Source organism: Neoarius graeffei, chromosome 14 (genome assembly GCF_027579695.1).
Source record: "Neoarius graeffei isolate fNeoGra1 chromosome 14, fNeoGra1.pri, whole genome shotgun sequence".
NCBI lineage: Eukaryota > Metazoa > Chordata > Actinopteri > Siluriformes > Ariidae > Neoarius > Neoarius graeffei.
In genome coordinates this window covers 69,654,763-69,673,500 of record NC_083582.1, presented here as the reverse complement: position 1 = coordinate 69,673,500, position 18,738 = coordinate 69,654,763, and the positions used below count along the sequence as shown (strand labels likewise).

Below are 18,738 nucleotides of genomic sequence, written 5' to 3'. Positions count from 1 at the left end.
TTTGACCAAAGTTTAATATAAAATAGGAGAATTACATTGATCTTGCTCCTGAATTTACCCGTGATATGCACTTTAACCCCTCAGTGAAGTTGCAGTCCACTTTACATTATCTAAAATCCCATTTAAATATGACGGGCTAGTATTTTTCAGCAGCAATGATGCTATAAAGTTGTAGCTGTTTAAACATTTAGTATCTGGCTCATACATCCTCTCTCAGCCTAGAATATTCAGGGAAAAGAGGTTGCAAAACCAATGACGCTGTATGAATAGGAGGAAATTATTACTGACATCAGCTCTTTTTTCTTGGTTCAGTGTTTTTAATGAGTATGAAACAGATTTTTAGTGGGTTTTAAAATGTATATGCATTCGATGCAATCATTGATTGATTGATTGTTTATGTGGTTCAGTATTATCATTGCTTTTCTTTGAAAACGCTTCTTCGGTGCCCTAAAACTCGGCATCATGATGAAATAATGGTTAAATCGCCCAATTACATCAGTCAACGTATGTAGTGATAATTGTTTTGCATCTGAAACGGTTCAGTCACTGCGAAATTTTCGGAGGCCATCTGTTACTGTAGCACTTGATTCAGTCTTGTTGTTTTATGCTATAAGCTGTAATTACCGTAGCTTTGAAACAGTCAGCCTCCATCTTTATTTCTGTGTCAAGGTCATTCGCCGCTTTGCATTTTGCGCTTGTGTTTAACGTCTACCTGCGAGCGAAGTTTGTCTGACCCCGATATACCTCCCAGGTCTTCTTATTATGCGATGTGTGGAAGCATGGCGCATACCAAAGCCCTGCTGTTTGTGTGCTGTCCTCTGTGATTATAGTTCCCCAGGTCGTGAGAATGGGAGATGGCTAAATAGGCTACAGATGCATTATATTGCCATGAAATGATGGATGCAGAGAAACGTAGAGATTGTTCCTGGGATCAGGCATCGTTGCTCTGAAATTTTAATGTGAGATTAATGATGGGGTGTCCTATCCTTGAGATGTTCAGAAGACAAAGTGATAAATGTGTGCGAACGTATGCAGTTGTGAGTTCTGGCATTAATGGCTCAGTATGGATGCTGCGCTGTGTCCGTGAGACAGTTGGGGGCTGTAATAAGGCACCGCAGCCCTGCCTATTCCCACTGTATAATGAGTTTCCATCTCCTCTCTCTTTTCCCGCTTTCTGTTTCTTCTTATTTTCCTCTTTTCTCTCGGCTCGCTTGCTCTTGTATACAACGTTCTGTTTATGCCGCGTAAACGTGACTCTGAGATTTCCCCTGCTGAGATTTCCATGACCTTTTTTTAAAGATCCAATCTCATTTCAGATTGTCTTGTTTGCACTTGTTGATTAGCTAATTGTAAGAGAACACTATAAATGCTATGTTTATACAAGGTCTAAACGCTTGTAAATGATGTTAGTTTCACTGATGGAGTTTAAATGGAGAACTCATTAGGACAAAAATGTAAGATACGGTGGTGCTTGAAAGTTTGTGAACCCTTTAGAATTTTCCATATTTCTGTGTAAATATGGCCTAAAACAACATCAGATTTTCACACAAGTCCTAAAAGTAGATAAAGATGTTTTCAATCAATGGGATGACAATCAGGTGTGAGTGGGCACCCTGTTTTATTTAAAGAACAGGGATCTATCAAAGTCTGATCTTCACAACACATGTTTGTGGAAGTGTATCATGGCACGAACAAAGGAGATTTCTGAGGACTTCAGAAAAAGCGTTGTTGATGCTCATCAGGCTGAAAAGGTTACAAAACCATCTCTAAAGAGTTTGGACTCCACCAATCCACAGTCAGACAGATTGTGTGTAAATGGAGGAAATTCAAGACCATTGTTACCCTCCCCAGGAGTGTTCGACCAACAAAGATCAATCCAAGAGCAAGGCGTGTAATTGAGGTATTTCACCTGACGTCACAGGGTCACGTGATGCCCCGGTGTCCGCCATTTTGAACGTCAAGCTAGCTAATGTCAACAACAGTAGCTGGTATGTTACTGTAGTAATGTTTACATTCAGTCATTTGGATGACTGTTAAAACCTTTCAGTCTCAAGTTTTTCCTTTACTGGATTTACTAGTTTACTGAGCTAGCGTGCCGGCCGCCGGCAGGCTAGTGCGCGCTAGCTCCCAGCTTGCCCGAGCGCGCTAGCTCAGTAAACTAGTAAATCCAGTAAAGGAAAAACTTGAGACTGAAAGGTTTTAACAGTCATCCAAATGACTGAACGTAAACATTGCTACAGTAACATACCAGCTATGATGTTGTTGACATTAGCTAGTGCTAACAGCTAGTTGCTAATACACTGCTACAACTACACCGACCCTAATAATACAGTTCTTGTTCATTGCCTGGTAACAGCAAATTTATAACGGGCCATGTCTCAACAGACTAAGAAGTTATTTCAATGACATTTAATAACATTTTGTTTATCCTGAGGACCGAAAGTAAATGAAAATGTGAACAAACCTTAGCTGTAATAAGATGGCGACCACCGGCTCCAGGGACGACCCGCTGATGTAGGCATGTTACCCAGCCTGACACAAAATATTTGTAGGCATCCAAACTCTTCTACGCTTTCAGATCAATACCTGTGTATGGCGATGGGTTTTTAACGACATAGGTATACAGATCATGTGGGCTGAAGTCAGGTAAAGACGAGGGCTTCGTGTACTTCCGTATGTCAGTGAACAATCCTGGTGGAAGCAGGTAAACGTCGTTCTCTAAGCCTGCTAACCTCAATTTTTGCAAATACCTCTCCCTCTGCTCGCCCTGTAAATGCCCTACGTCGCTGGATAGTGAAGGTGTTTTCTGCATCTCGCTCCTTTTTCTTTTATGTTTTTCATTTGTTGCCTTCCTCGCATTCAAACTGATTCGAGCCGTGCCGTCCAAAATGGCAGCATCACATGACTTGGTCACGTGGGTGAAATACCTCAATAGTCGACGAGGTCACAAAGGACCCCAGGGTAACTTCTAAGCAACTGAAGGCCTCTCTCACATTGGCTAATGTTCATGAGTCCACCATCAGGAGAACACTGAACAACAATGGTGTGCATGGCAGGGTTGCAAGGAGAAAGCCACTGCTCTCCAAAAAGAACATTGCTGCTCATCTGCAGTTTGCTAAAGATCATGTGGACAAGCCAGAAGGCTATTGGAAAAATGTTTTGTGGACGGATGAGACCAAAATAGAACTTTTTGGTTGAAATGAGAAACGTTATGTTTGGAGAAAGGAGAACACTGCATTCCAGCATAAGAACCTTATCCTATCTGTGAAACATGGTGGTGGTAGTATCATGGTTTGGGCCTGTTTTGCTGCATCTGGGCCAGGACAGCTTGCCGTCATTGATGGAACAATAAATTCTGAATTATACCAATGAATTCTAAAGGAAAATGTCAGGACATCTGTCCATGAACTGAATCTCAAGAGAAGGTGGGTCATGCAGCAAAACAACGACCCTAAGCACACAAGTTGTTCTACCAAAGAATGGTTCAAGAAGAATAAAGTGAATGTTTTGGAATGGCCAAGTCAAAGTCCTGACCTTAATCCAATGGAAATGTTGTGGAAGGACCTGAAGCGAGCAGTTCATGTGAAGAAACCCACCAACATCCCAGAGTTGAAGCTGTTCTGTACGGAGGAACGGGCTAAAATTCCTCCAAACCGGTGTGCAGGACTGATCAACAGTTACCGCAAACATTTAGTTGCAGTTATTGCTGCACAAGGGGGTCACACCAGATACTGAAAGCAAAGGTTCACATACTTTTGCCACTCACAGATATGTAATATTGGCTCATTTTCCTCAATAAATAAATGACCAAGTATAATATTTTGGTCTCATTTGTTTAACTGGGTTCTCTTTATCTACTTTTAGGACTTGTGTGAAAATCTGATGATGTTTTAGGCCATATTTATGCTGAAATATAGAAAATTCTAAAGGGTTCACAAACTTTCAAGCACCACTGTAAATCCTTGTAATCCCTTTTGGAGCTACTGACTAGCAAACAGGAAGTGATGTGTATACGTCCTTTCCCAGGGAGCAAATCCTTTTCTCTTTCTTTGATTAAGTTAGCATGCATCTGATGTTCAGTAGAGGTAGGTGATATGCCAAAAATATGATTCTAAAAAAAAAAAAAATCACGCTGTCTGACATCTCAGAAAATCATATTGAGGTATGATGTGTCACGATATTGAATTTATACAGCACCAGTTAGAGGTGTAGACACCCTTAATCGTTCATAGTTTTCTGTATTTTTTACTGAAGACATCAAAACCTATGAAATAACAAACGGAGCGTATATGGAATTATGTGGTAAACAAAAAAAAAAAAAGTGTTGAAGTTTAATATTTTGGATTCTTCAAAGTATCCAGCGTTTATCTTGATAACGCTTTACACCCTATTGGCGTTATCTTAACCAGCTTCATGAGGGCATCACCTGGAATGCTTTACAGTTAACAGCTGTGCCTCGTCAAAAGTTAATTAGTGGATTAATTTCTTGCCTCCTTAATGCATTTGAGATCAAACAGTAAATAATAAAAATACAGTCAATAGCCCTGTTCCACAACTGTAGGAATCCATATTATGTCAAGAACCGCTCAACTAAGTAAAAAGAAACGACATCCATCATTACTTTTAAGACATACGCTACGTTCACACTGCAAGGCTTAATGCTCAATTCCGATTTTTTTGTGAAATCCGATTTTTTTGTGAGGTCGTTCACATTAACAAATATATGCGACTTGTATGTGATCCTCAGTATGAACGAAAAGCGACCTAAAAGTGTTCCGCATGCGCATTGCAGGATACGACAACGTCACACGCAGTGAGCATGGCCAGTGTTTACGGAAGTAAAACCGCCCGGTTGCGGTATGACTCATCCAATCTAGCTTGAATAGCTGCATCCCCCCAAATGGAAATCAGCTCCCTAACCTCTGCGTCCTTCCATTGAGAAGATTCAGAACCTTCACAGCCCGAAGCGTCCCTCGCATTGATGTCATGCGCAGGGGCGCAGATACGTTTTTTTGAACTGGGGGGGGACAAAAAACTGGGGGGGGGGGACAAAGCTGCCAGCAAACCAACCCCAACATGCCTGTCAAACTTGTTGTTAGTAACCATAGCAACCAAGCTCGAGCTCGCAACCTGTGCAGTCTGCGCAGCTCAACCAACCGGATATCAGTCTTTGTTTTGTTTTATGTGAGTTGTTGCACCTCAATAAACCGAATGGTAATTAGTCTTTTGATTTTTCCGTGAGGTTTGCCTTATGCAAAGAAAGACAGCATAGACGTTTTTTCCTCCCTATAAGTAGGGGGGACCGAACGAGGTGAATTTAAATATGACTCGTCCCACCCTCAATCTGCGCCTGTGATTATGCGCCATGTTGTTGTAAATTTTTTGAGAGACCCGCCGCCTACTTCAGCGCAGAATAGTGACGTTTGTGGCTTGTTGATGACGTGTAAGTCGGATGAATGCGACCTGGCGGTTCAGACTGAAGTCGCATATGAAAAGAGCGGATAGGAATCGGAATTAGCACCACATATCCAAACGGCCTGGGTCGGATTTGAAAAAATCGGATCTGTGTCGTTCATATTGTCAATAAAAGATCGGATACAGGTCACATATGGGCGAAAAGATCGGATTTGAGTCACTTCAGCCTGCAGTGTGAACGTAGCCATGAAGTGTCTTTTAATTAATAAAAATAAAGAAAAAACATTGCATTCGAAGGTGTGTCCAAACTTTTAACTGGTACTTTATGTAATATTACCCAGCTTTAATTCCGAGCGCAATGTGATGGCTCAGAATCCACTGAGGAACTGTGATAAATCTAAACAGTTTGTAATTAAATGCTTCAATTAAAGCAGGGAAAAGAGAAAAACAACGATGATCTTGGCAACTTACATTGAGGAAGCATTGATTTGATTTATGTACAGTAGCAAGAATGAAATACTGACGAACTGATTTTTTTTTTCTTTTTACAATCAACGCAACAAAAATTGTATTAAGAAATTATTTACATTTTCATCGAACACTAGAATAAAAATACTTGCTCTGTTTGTTTATAAGCCAGTATTATTCGTGGCCCACTGAAACCCAGCCAGGTGTTCCCGCCCACTTTAACATATACTTAGTAGGGAGTCGTGCTGCATTCATGTGCTATGGGAAGATGATATTTTCCAGTTGGGAAGTGGTATTTACCAGTGTGTTGTGTTCACATGCTTTTGTTGTTGTTGACAAAGGACGCGGACTGCTAGTTAGCAATAGTTAGTTAGCTATCGTTAGCAATAGCGTCTGCTCTGGATAGGTAAAAACAAACCATAACACATTTTTAAAGGAAACGGATTTCTAACGTATTATATTACACTTGTTAATGACGCAACATTGCATAGACACCAAAAACTACCCACTAGTACTAGTAAAAAAAAAACTTTAGTAGCGTACAGTGCTTATCATTCAAGTGTTTTGTACCGCTCGCCGCCATGTTGAAAAGGTTAAAGTTCATCTCATCCCGGCAACTTGTGTATCAAAATTTTCTACGAGTTGCCCAGTGGAAAATACCACAAGAGGGGGCGTTCATGTCGGCGTTTGGTATTTACCATAATTCCCATAGCACATGAACGCACCATCGGACCTGATCCAGCTCCTCGTACCATGATGGACAAGTGTGTTTAATGCGAGATTTTTGTATTGTACGATGTTGTGTGGGTTAGAGATTGGGATTAGGGTTAGTCTTATAGGAGGAAAGAAAGCACAAGTTTATTCATCACACACTTGTGAAATTCCTCTCTGCATTTAACCCATCTGAAGCAGTGAACACACACATGTGAGCAACGAGCGCACACACATTCCCAGAGCAGTGGGCAGCCATGCTAACAGCGCCCAGGGAGCTGTTGGGAGTTGGATGCCTCGCTCAAGGGCATACATCATCCCATATTAACCTAAATGTCTTTGGACTGTGGGGGAAACCAGAGCACCCTGAGGAAACCCACGCAGACGCAGGGAGAACATGCAAACTCCACACAGAAAAGCCCCTGCTGGATGCTGGGCTCGAACCCATAACCTTCTTGCTGTGAGGCGACCGTGCTAACCACTTACACCACCATGCCGCCCACGATCAGATCCAGCTCCACCCCTTGCACTTTTGGTTCTGCAGCAAATCTCCAGCTGAACACTTTCACTCCTGGGAGGCCTGTGTGTGAGGGATCAAACAGATCTCTTCATCCTACAGCGTTGTGTGGTTTTGGTTCCTGCATGTGTGAAGGTTTTTATTAAATCTGATATGCAGTGCTGTAATTTTCTGTATGGTTATAGGATGTAATATAATCGTGTGTGTGTGTGTCAATACAGATTGCAGAGAGATCCTTCTGCCACTCATGACTGATCAGTTGAAGTTTCACTTGGAACAGCACGAGGAGCTGGAGGCCTGCTGCCAGCTGCTCAGCAACATCCTGGAGGTGTTATACAGGAGTGATGTGGTGAGTGTATATGCACACACGGGCTCGTATCAGTTTTCTGCAGTCATATTTGCTCAGTGTGGTGCTATCCACACCTTATTTATTTATTTTTATATGCACGTGTACACCCATCTGCATGTAAGTCTGCTCTGGTCTCTCTATTGACCTCCAGCACGGAGGACAGAGAAGGTCATCCACACATGAACACACTGCTCACACTCTGACTCACTGCTGCGCTCTGCACTTCTCAGTCTGCTCTGAATTACCCAGCGTCCCATTCTGCACACTAGAAACAGATGATTATTTTATGGGCCGCTCGCTCCGTAATTCATCCCTGCTTGATAAAATATGGTGAGGTTTCCTCCACTGATTAATACTCTCACATCCACGTTGTGAAACAGTGTAAAACAGTGTCATTATCTGTTTAAGAATCAGTTGAAATTATATAGCGCCTTTGTCATACCCAAGGTTGCTTTACAATTGGGGGGGGGGGTCCACCAAAAGAAGGTCAGGATGTCCAATGGCGTAGCTACCACAATCCCACCAAAAAGCGCACAAAGCTAAATCCCGTGCCTCTGCAAGGCAACATTGCTCGGAACACTGCACCATGGATCCGGAAAGTGAGCACAGAAGCACCACACAGAGCGCCGGTGTATCCCAAACCACCTGCACAGCCACCGCGATGCCACCAGGCAACACCGCACCAAGCACAGAAGCACCGCTACACAGAGCGCCGGTGTATCCCAAACCACCTGTACAGCCACCACGATGCCACCAGGCAACACCGCACCAAGCACAGACGCACCGCTACACAGAGCGCCGGTGTATCCCAAACCACCTGTACAGCCACCACGATGCCACCAGGCAACACCGCACCAAGCACAGAAGCACCGCTACACAGAGCGCCGGTGTATCCCAAACCACCTGTACAGCCACCATGATGCCACCAGGCAACACCGCACCAAGCACAGACGCACCGCTACACAGAGCGCCGGTGTATCCCAAACCACTTGTACAGCCACCACGATGCCACCAGGCAACACCACACCAAGCACAGACGCACCGCTACACAGAGCGCCGGTGTATCCCAAACCACCTGTACAGCCACCACGATGCCACCAGGCAACACCACACCAAGCACAGACGCACCGCCACACAGGGCGCTGGATCGCCCCGATGTTAAAAGAGCAACGAGCTCCCTCCAGTCCATAGCAAGGAGCACAGGCATCACCCACAGCGAACCAAGGCCTGGAGAGAACCAACGCCCAAAACTGCGTCCGGAGCTACACCACAACCGGTGGACAAAACACTCAAACAATTATCGAACTATACAAACACACACAAACACAAAAAAAGGGAAAATAAAATAAAAAGCTCCAGTGAGAAGCGGCAGCCAAAATGCACACAGCGTATTGTCAACCGGAAATGCAAGAAACCAGTGCTCCAAGCATCTGAATCTGTGTTTAAATTTAAAGTGGGTGTGGCCTAAATTTATCTGTATCTGTTCTTTCTGTATAATGTATTCGTATTCAGTTACATTACTAATCTGGACATTAGAGTATACCTGATGTGCATTATGTTGTTGTTTTTTTTTTTTTCCTTGTCCATAGTTTGAAAGTAGGTTATAAGGGTTTGTAAATCGCAGCTTTTATACTTCACATGCATCCAGGAGTTTCATTTTAAATGGATTTCCCTGCTGAGACTCTTACTGACTTTCAATTTTCCACCACCGAGTGTATTTAAAGGAGGAAAATAAATAAATTAATCCCCCACTCCCAAACACAAAAACACAGAGAAAAGACCCACTTTGCTTTATTCTTCGTACACACTCGGGTCCATGGGGGGGGCTTTCGGATTTGAAAACCTAAGAACCAGTCTGAACTGTAGTTTATAGTGTGTATGGGTTTGTTGTTCATGCTTTTGTGCAATTCGAATGCAATGCTCTTTTCTTCTACAGGTGGTGTGTGCGCGCGCCAGGTTTTTCCAGACTATTGCAGCCAAAGGATTTATGTATAAGCCAGAATACAATCCAAGCATGTAACTGTTTAAGGAAAACGCTGCCGTGAAACACATTAAATCTGTTTATATTGGCATATTTATGACATGCTCAGTGGTTCGGGTGTTAATTTGTTGGTGGTTGATGTATTTTCATTATTCCTGTTAGAGGTTAGCAGATTGTCTACCATGCTGGCGGTGTAGTGGCGAAATAAAGTAAACGATTTCTAAAAAAAAAAAAGAATATAAAAGGGATAATGGTCTGGCTTTGCTGTTAACGCCTAAAAACAAAGAGCAAAATTTCTGTGGTCAACGATATTAATCAGAAATGAACTGTTAACCATATTAATGAGAAATCATTAATATAAACGAGAAAGTGGAGACGCTGTTCAAGTGAAGAAGTGTGAGTTTAGGCTGTTGCGGTAGAGAAAGTTCTCTCTAGACATATTATTGGCAGCTGTTAAATCATGTTTTGAAAATATCTCACTGCTGTATGGTGATTTGTGTGTGTGTGCGTGTTTATTTCCAGGGTCCGACTCAATGGCATATTCAGATCATTATGGAGAAGTTGTTAAGGACCGTGAACAGGACAGTGATCTCACTGGGACGCGACTCTCCCCTCATTGTAAGTCTTTGCAAACAGGATAAACATCCCTTTGTTTTTTTTTCCCCCCTCTTTTCAGTCAGCGTGATGCAGTAACAAGTGAGCAGTTTCTTCATTTCCATTGCCAAGCGATCTGTCCAGTAACTAATTGGATTTGGTCAGCCTTTGTGTCGTCACTCAAGTCAGGCAGCTACCATTCTGAAAAGCCATGAGCTCGAATTGGTTTTCTGCAGAGTTTTACGGCAGAGCGGTGTTGAGCAGAATCTGATAACATTCCTCTCGAGTAGAATGGAAAAGCCGACCTGCTGCTGAGCCGAGCAGCAGATCCAGAGCAAGGAGGTCTACCAAGTTGATTCTCAACCTTTATTGGTAATGAAATCATGGTGAGCCAAGTGGTGCTGTGAAGACGAGAGAAGGTTTAAAAAGGTTATCAGAAGGCAGGCAGCCCGTGCTCTGGATGTGGGCACTGATACTGCAAAGTGTTTTAGATGACCAAATTTAAAAAAAAAAAAAATGAGTAAAGCAAAGTGTTCTATTTGTGCCCATAGTTCAGTGACACTAAATTTCTTCACATGAACCTGAGCTGCTTCTGGAGCAGATTGTTGGTTGCATTTCATCCAGTCACGCATCTTTTACGGTATGTGAATTACGTAGCCGAAGGCAGGTCATCTCAAGTAGGTCCAACTGCGGACGCGCAGTATTTACAGGACACGCCCACTTCGCAAAGCCATCATCTCGCACACTATGCAAGCCTTGTTAGACCTCGGGTTACGGTTAGGAACTTCCGGCAGTACTTTCATCTGTTAACACGTGTTAGCTCAGGGGGTGTGTCTTGTACTGAAGTGGGTGTGTTTTGTGGTCATCTGATCAGAGACACGGCTGTAGACATTAGGTCAGAAATTACGCACCAAAAGTCCTGGGATGGAGCTGGACCTGATTGCATTACGGGCATTTAGAGCAACGTACAACATACCCACAGCAGCCTGGGGATAACCAGTTAGTGCCTTGCTCAAGGGCACTTCAACCATTCCGGCTGGTCCAGGGAATTGAACCAGCAACCTTTTGGTCCCAAAACTGCTTCTCTAACCATACGGCCATGGCTTCCCCATGGAATGAAACAGGAATCAAGTTGATTCAAAGCCACCGATAACCATGATCCTAACCGTGACCAAGGAGATGTTCTACAACACAGAATAACACTTTTATCCAGCCTGAAACACACGGAGACCCCTTTTACACAGCCTGTTCAAGGCAAGAATCTTGCGCCTTTATTCCACCTTGCGTTCTGTATAAAATGTCTGAATCCGGAACGGGGCTCTGTGTTGTTCCGCATCTGAACCGGAACGGTCGGTATCAACGGAACCGGAATCAGTGTCTGTGTAATAGGGACAGCCGGAACGGTGAGACAGAGGTTTTTGACCTTGACGTTCAAATTCAGACATCTCCGTCTACGGACTCCAAGGTCCGCATGCCTTTCTACCTCAAATCTCTTCCTACTTCACTTTCTGACCACACAAACATGTCGCTTGCATGAGTCTCTCCATTCCTCTCTTCCTCATTACCTTTCACTCTGATTCTCTCTCTCTCTATTTCAAGCGCACTTTTCTGTCCATACCTGGGGTCTGTACCGTAGCCAATCAGAGCGCAGGATTTGATGGAAACTGCACCACGAAAAAAATAATGTATGTTCTTGCCATCAAATATTTTTATTCCATATTTTGTTGCCTTTATTTGTATTTTTTTTAGGTTTTGTTTTCGAGTCGAGTTTTTATTTCGTTCTTGGTTGGTTTAGCAAAACACGCCACCATTTTGTTTTTCTCTACTCACGGCATATGAGCTGATATCCTAGTAGCAAAGTAGCCAATCGGAGCATGCGATCGCTCATATCCAGTGAATGTGGATAGAATAATACAGAATATCTGGGTAAAAAGGGCTTCTTGTTTCCATCCCATGAACTTTTGGTTTGGTTCCGCCCAGCCAGAAGATGCTGGATCAGGTTCAGTGCGTGCCCTGGATTTTTGGTTCTGCAGCGAAGGGTAGCTGTAGTATGGGAAGATTTATTTATTTATTTATTTATTTTACACTACCATTCAAAAGTTTGGGGTCACTTTGAAATGTCCTTATTTTTGAAAGAAAAGCACTGTTCTTTTCAATGAAGATCACTTTAAACTAATCAGAAATCCACTCTATACATTGCTAATGTGGTAAATGACTATTCTAGCTGCACATGTCTGGTTTTTGGTGCAATATCTCCATAGGTGTATAGAGGCCCATTTCCAGCAACTCTCACTCCAGTGTTCTAATGGTACAATGTGTTTGCTCATTGCCTCAGAAGGCTAATGGATGATTAGAAAACCCTTGTACAATCATGTTAGCACAGCTGAAAACAGTTGAGCTCTTTAGAGAAGCTATAAAACTGACCTTCCTTTGAGCAGATTGAGTTTCTGGAGCATCACATTTGTGGGGTCGATTAAATGCTCAAAATGGCCAGAAAAATGTCTCAACTATATTTTCTATTCGTTTTACAACTTATGGTGGGAAATAAAAGTGTGACTTTTCATGGAAAACACAAAATTGTCTGAGTGACCCCAAACTTTTGAATGGTAGTGTACACCATAGACATATAAACATAGACGCCGCATTGAGCTGGCGGCCTGTTGCTGGGATACGTCAGAGTGTCCGCCATATTGGATGTGGCAAATCTTCCCTGTAAACCAATGCAAGTAAATGGACTGAACTTCATAAAGCCCCTTTCTACAATAATATTTAACTCGATGCTTTTTATTCACCCATTAAGACACACACGTATATATTTGGGAAACAAACAGGCATCAAAACAACATATATAACTTTTAATGTGATGGTTATAAATAGTGTGCGAAATACCCTGTACACTGCAAACTAGCGACAGATACACGATAGATAGCTCAGGTAAGCTAATCAGTCAGCATACCGTAGCAAGCTACCAAAACCTGAGGCCACAATAACCAACCTACAAGACTGAATATGATAAATGATGGAAATAGTGGAAAACTGGAAATAGTGAATGGAAATAAAAATTTACTGTTTTATTTATTGAGTCACCACACAGACCTGCTCTCGTTGAATAAAGTGAGCTGAATGACTGCCAAACTGAGTTCGGCCAGGTTCTAACGTCATACCAAAACAAAATACATCACTGATTCCTTCACATTCAGAAAGGTTAAAAACATTCATCATACGTTCAAAAACGTTCATCATAGTGTGGCACTGTATTATCTAATTCTCACTGCTTATAACTATACACCTACCCGGTGGAGATGAGCTGGGAAACTGAAGACTGAAGGAACAGCTCCCTCTCTGATCCTGACTGTCTGACCTGTTCTGTCAAAATCCTCCGTTCTGAAGTGTTCACTGCAGAGCATGGATGACAGAGTAGCAGAAAACCCTTCCCGTCGCACAGCTGTCTCCCACTGCTTTTTCATGGCTTTATTTTTGGGAAACCTACCGTACATAGTATGTGAAAAGTTAGCTAAACAATCAGCGTAGTTACGAAGGAAATACTTCGTTGTTTGGAGACAGGTTTCACCGAGCGGCTATTATGCGCGAGACTTCATATTAGCCACAAAGTCAGAAAAATCTGTTCGTAAAATTGCGTTATAATGACCAAATACAATGAAAAGTATTTTTCCAGTCTCACCTGTGAAAGGTAATCCCATGTGATCTCGTTTGGACGGTAAACCTGTTGGTACAGTTAAACGCAGCACATGAACGAGGCATCTTTATTCTCGGCTACTGTCTAGACGCTATACCAGAGACGGTTGAAGAATCTCCACTTTGCCACATCCAATATGGCGGCGAAGATGACGTATGATTCTACGCAGAATGCGGCGTCTATGTTTATATGTCTATGGTGTACACTTTCACAGAGATTTCTGGTCATTTGCCGTCTGTGGTCTGAAGTGATGACATGACTTTTATTAACTAATAAATAAATAAATAAACCACCAGTGACAGGAACGAGCACCGGTACTCAAGCAGGTTATGGATAGTTCTGGATTCAGGTTAGTACGTGTACTTTGTGCTGTAAGTGTGATGTTCCCCTGCCTTCTTTGAATTTTTCCAGTACTTATAGCTGTATGACAGAGTGCATCATGGGAACTGTCTGTAGCTAATAATGCAGCATATACAGAGCTTAGTGCTTCAGCAGGCTTTTATTGTGTTTTTGCAGATATGAAACACACACCGCTGTAGTGCACTGAATTATCAGTGTGTTATTGCGAGCTGAACGCCGGGCCTTCTCTCTACTGCAGTCTCGTGTCAATTACAATACAAACGAATCACTGCAGAAACACGCTCTCATCCTCTTTCTCTCTCTTGCTCCCTTGTGATCGTTCCTCTCTGATGTACACACACATTCTCTCTGTCACGACTTCATTAGCAATGGGGATTTAGACCTCAGTAATTATTACCGTACACTGAAACAGTGTGCGCGCGCGTGTCTTATTACAGGTAACTTGTGGCTTCTTTAATTAACCTTAACGTCCGTGTTTGTTGAAGAGCTGTAAATGAACGCGAATCGACACTCTGAGTTCTCTGTGTTTGTGTGCTCGGATTTATTTCTCTAAAATTTGACTTTTTTTTTCTTTCTTGTCTTTTTTGCTTTTCATCTATTGGCTTTCATGCGCGCACAATTTTTCCATTTTCGTTTGATCCTCTGATAGATTGCCGCCATGCGCCCTATTATAGAAAGGCTTTTAGTTCACTGGATATTTCATGAGCAGAAAATTCCAGTTCGTGATTGTTTTTGACTTGCCTTCCTCCACCTGTCGCCGAACTCTCAACCCTCAACAACCCCTTTCTTTTCTTATTTCTCAAAGTTGCTGTCCTCTAAATGCTTGTAGCTGTCAGTGACCCTGTATATCAGCGTATATCGCACTTGATTGAGACCTTGGCCGAGTGTAAATCACACTCTACGTTCTTTGTTTGCGCAGGCCCATAAATCTTATAAATTACATAAATACACATGGGAGAAAGGATGAGTGGCACATGTGTACCGAGAGAGAAATACTTTTCTGTTTCTCGGTGCAGGGCTGTCTAAGAGGAATGATGATGAGGAATGGTTTAGATCCTGCAGTTGTACAGTAAAGCATATAAATTATAAGCGTGAGAGAAATGTCGATACCTCATAACCAAAGAAGGAATGACTGAATAAATAATGAAATACTGTTTTAAAAAAAAATAGTTTGAGTCCGGTTTCTATTACTTCCAGCTCAGCACATGGATCTATGAATTCTGCATGATTCTGCATGATTAGCACATTCCATACACTTTCAAACAAACAAAACGTCACCAGTAATCGGTGATGTCATCTTTCGCAAAACAAAAACAAAGTGATAATAGCTTTTTTTCACACCAGTGAAGCTGTCAGCTTTGTGTTTCTTTAGTTTGCACACACACTGTCTGCATTCATGAATGTTTTATCACAAAGCTGAAATAAAGTGATGCCAGTTGCAGAAGGACAGTCCATTCCTTCTTCGGACTTCTTTATTTATAACCGATTTGTTCCTTCTGCATCACGGCATCATGTCATAGTTTTAGTACACGCTAAGGCTTTATTCAAGATTAATCTCTTACTGAGAATGGAGCTTTAGGTTTTGTGTTGTCTGGATATGCAGTGATGGAAAATACAGGGATAAGAATTTTCCGCGGATCCGCAGAATTCCGAGTTTTTCCCACTGAAAATGTCATTTTTGTGAAACGTGTAAATCCGTTGAAAAAATTTTTTTTATGGGGTCGGCGCGAGGCGAGGCTTGTGGTGGCACAAGCAGGCAGGACCGCCCGACCGCCCGCCAGCATCTTTCGGCAACGCTCATCGCAAAATTAGTTGCAGCTGCGATAACGGAAATCGTCATTGCTTTCTTCAATATTTATGCTAACGACAACTCACGACGATTTCCAGCAACACACACCTTCACACACACACCTCTCACACAAGCGCACAGGCAGCAATCTGCCGGCAACGTTCAAACATCTTGGCTGACCTGTCGCTGTGAGTTGCACTTCATTTCCATTACTGTTTTCTGTATGGATATTACTGGTTTTCAAGCATTTCATACTCCACCGTTTGCCATAGTTTCTAACGAGAGCAGCATTTGTTACGAGTGCAGGGAAAGGCCTACCGGCATTCTAGTAACATTGGTTTGGCTCCACTCATATGTAAAACGCATCACACATTTCTAAGCATTTTCATCTCCCAACTGTTAAACATTGTCTATGGTCTAGGAAACACACGTACAAACCGGTTATTTCTAACGTCAAATTTATTTAGTTCTAGCATTTTTATAACACAAAACAGTTTTTAGTAACTCATCACGCGAACTCCACACACTTCCTGTTTGTTGTGAGAAACCGAGGGACTGTACCATTGGCTTGTTATGGAGGGGTTTCGCGGGTGTTTGGTAGAACGGACTATTTTAACGGGGGTGTTTTACTGGTGTTGGGGAAACCTGTATTTTACTATGCACTGAAGGGTTTTTGGTTAATGAAAATTATTTTGGATGTTTGTATATTTTGTGTTTTGTTTCTTTAAATTGTTTTGTATTTAGGATGTCATTATTTAGTTGATTGATTAATTTTGCAATTTGGGCTCAACTGTGGGCGGGGCTGCGGGTATGTAAGCTCTGCAGTAGCTCCAGAGCCTCAGTTGTGGTTGGGACGTCTTGTTTGAAGGTACTGGGGTTTGGCTGGCTAATAGTTTTGTTCAGGGTCTTTTTGATTTAGTCTGGCAAACTTGAAGCCTCTTTATTTTTGTTTTCTTATTTTGTTTGTATAGTTTTCTTTTTGGCAATTTGAACCTTTGGTTGGCGCACTGTAAATATTTGCACTATTTTAAGAAAAGTTTTGAAAATAGAAAAAAAAAAAAAATATATATATATATATATATATATATATATTTATTTATTTATTTATTTTTTTTTGGAGGAAGAAGTTTTCCGGCTCTCTGTCTGTTCCACTGCCGTCCATCCTTGCAACAAGTTTATAAACGTTTTAAACCATCATTGAATTTGAAATCATATATATATATATATATATATATATATATAAATAGAAAATGTATGTATGTGGGAAAGGGGGATTGTGAATTGGACAAATGCCCCCTAGACCGGCCGGGCATTTCAGAGGTTTTTTTTAATGTCCCATTCTTATCCCTGAAAATATTAGTCTGAAGGTTGGGTTCTAATGGGCTACAAAGGTTATATGATGGTGTAGTGGTTAGCACTGTCGCTTCACAGCAAGAAGGTTCTGGGTTCGAGCCCAGCGGCTGACGGGGGCCTTTCTGTGCGGAGTTTGTATGTTCTCTCCGTGTCTGTGTGGGTTTGCTCCGGTTTCCTCCACAGTCCAAAGACATGCAGTTAGGCTAATTGGTGGCTCTAAATTGTCCATGGGTGTGAATGGTTGTTTCCCAAGCCAGGAAATGGGAGGGTTGTGGTAGGAAGGGCATCTATGCTGCAATTAATATGACATGGATCGCATGGCAGCGACTCCACACACATAAGCGGGACAAACTTGGAAAAAGTTAGCGAGTCTGAAGGTTGGAGCCAGGGATGTGTCAATACGTTGAAGGAACAATAACACCAGCACTTCGATAATCTTAACTTTTACTAACTGGGAACACTGTCTGAGAAACATTGTGAAGGAAGCCATGTCCCTGTAATGTTACAGCCGAATACGTTACTGAATGTTCTGATAATGTTCACTGGATTCAGTTATAAAGCAGTCATGGATTTTGATTTCTTTATCTATATTGTTTTGCTTAGCTAGCAGGGGTCGAAATTAACTTTTGAATGTACTTGCCCTCAGGGCAACCGACCCCAAAAATTTACTTACCCGCACGCATGTCTCAGTTGCCCTACTTTTTTGCAGGTTGACTGGGTAAGTAATTTGCATAAAAAGCAATCTGGATGTACATTATAGAGTATGCAATAAAATATTTCAACTTGTTTTGCCATTGTTTGACTACTGATTGATAGAAATAAACTTATAACACTCATACGTGTTTGGTGTTTATTTCATCATGATGAACAGTAAAACAACAAGGTATAACTACTAGTATCTTCTATTAAACATGTTAAACAGTCAGAAAATATGTCATCATGGTCAATTTATTCTTGTTATTGTTGGTAATTTATTGTTATTGTTGAGAATTTATAAGATAAATATTTGTTACTGTTGTTAACCTATCCAGCGTACCTTCACTGGTGCTGCTTTTGGGGTCTTTTTTTTGTGATTTCTTGTCTATCAAGTACCTCAACATCCTCGCAGTCGTTTGAAGCAGCCACGTGTTTGAGACGCTTCGTTCGTTCTAGCCTATGTGACAGTGGTGCCTCGTGTGAATAATCATAATATCATGTAGCGCCATCTCGCGAATGGAAGCGTCAACTACCGCAACGAACCAAAGTCAAGGACAAACGAAAGAGAAGACGGGAAAAATAAAGTTTTCGTTCGGTTTCTGTTAGGAATCACAACAACTTAATTTTTCTTGGTAAAATAGACATTCAAACACAGTTGTCCGACGGACAACTAGTGATAATTTTATTGTTGCCCGAGTATGAGAGTGACTTGCCCGTGTCCGTCGGTACATGCTTAATTTCGACCCCTGGCTAGCTGTATTATATTGAACAAATCAAACCTGGCTGAGCAAGTGAAAGCTCCTGTATA

General features: G+C 42.0%; 1 protein-coding gene across 1 annotated transcript in view; it reads left to right on the top strand.

The window, feature by feature from the left end:
• dock1 (dedicator of cytokinesis 1) overlaps positions 1-18,738 on the top strand; it is a 742,670-nt gene that overhangs the window by 339,398 nt on the left and 384,534 nt on the right. The window contains exons 26-27 of the mRNA XM_060940282.1: positions 7,333-7,460; positions 9,964-10,059. Coding sequence (XP_060796265.1) covers positions 7,333-7,460; positions 9,964-10,059 — 224 coding nt within the window. The remainder of the gene's footprint in view (positions 1-7,332; positions 7,461-9,963; positions 10,060-18,738) is intronic.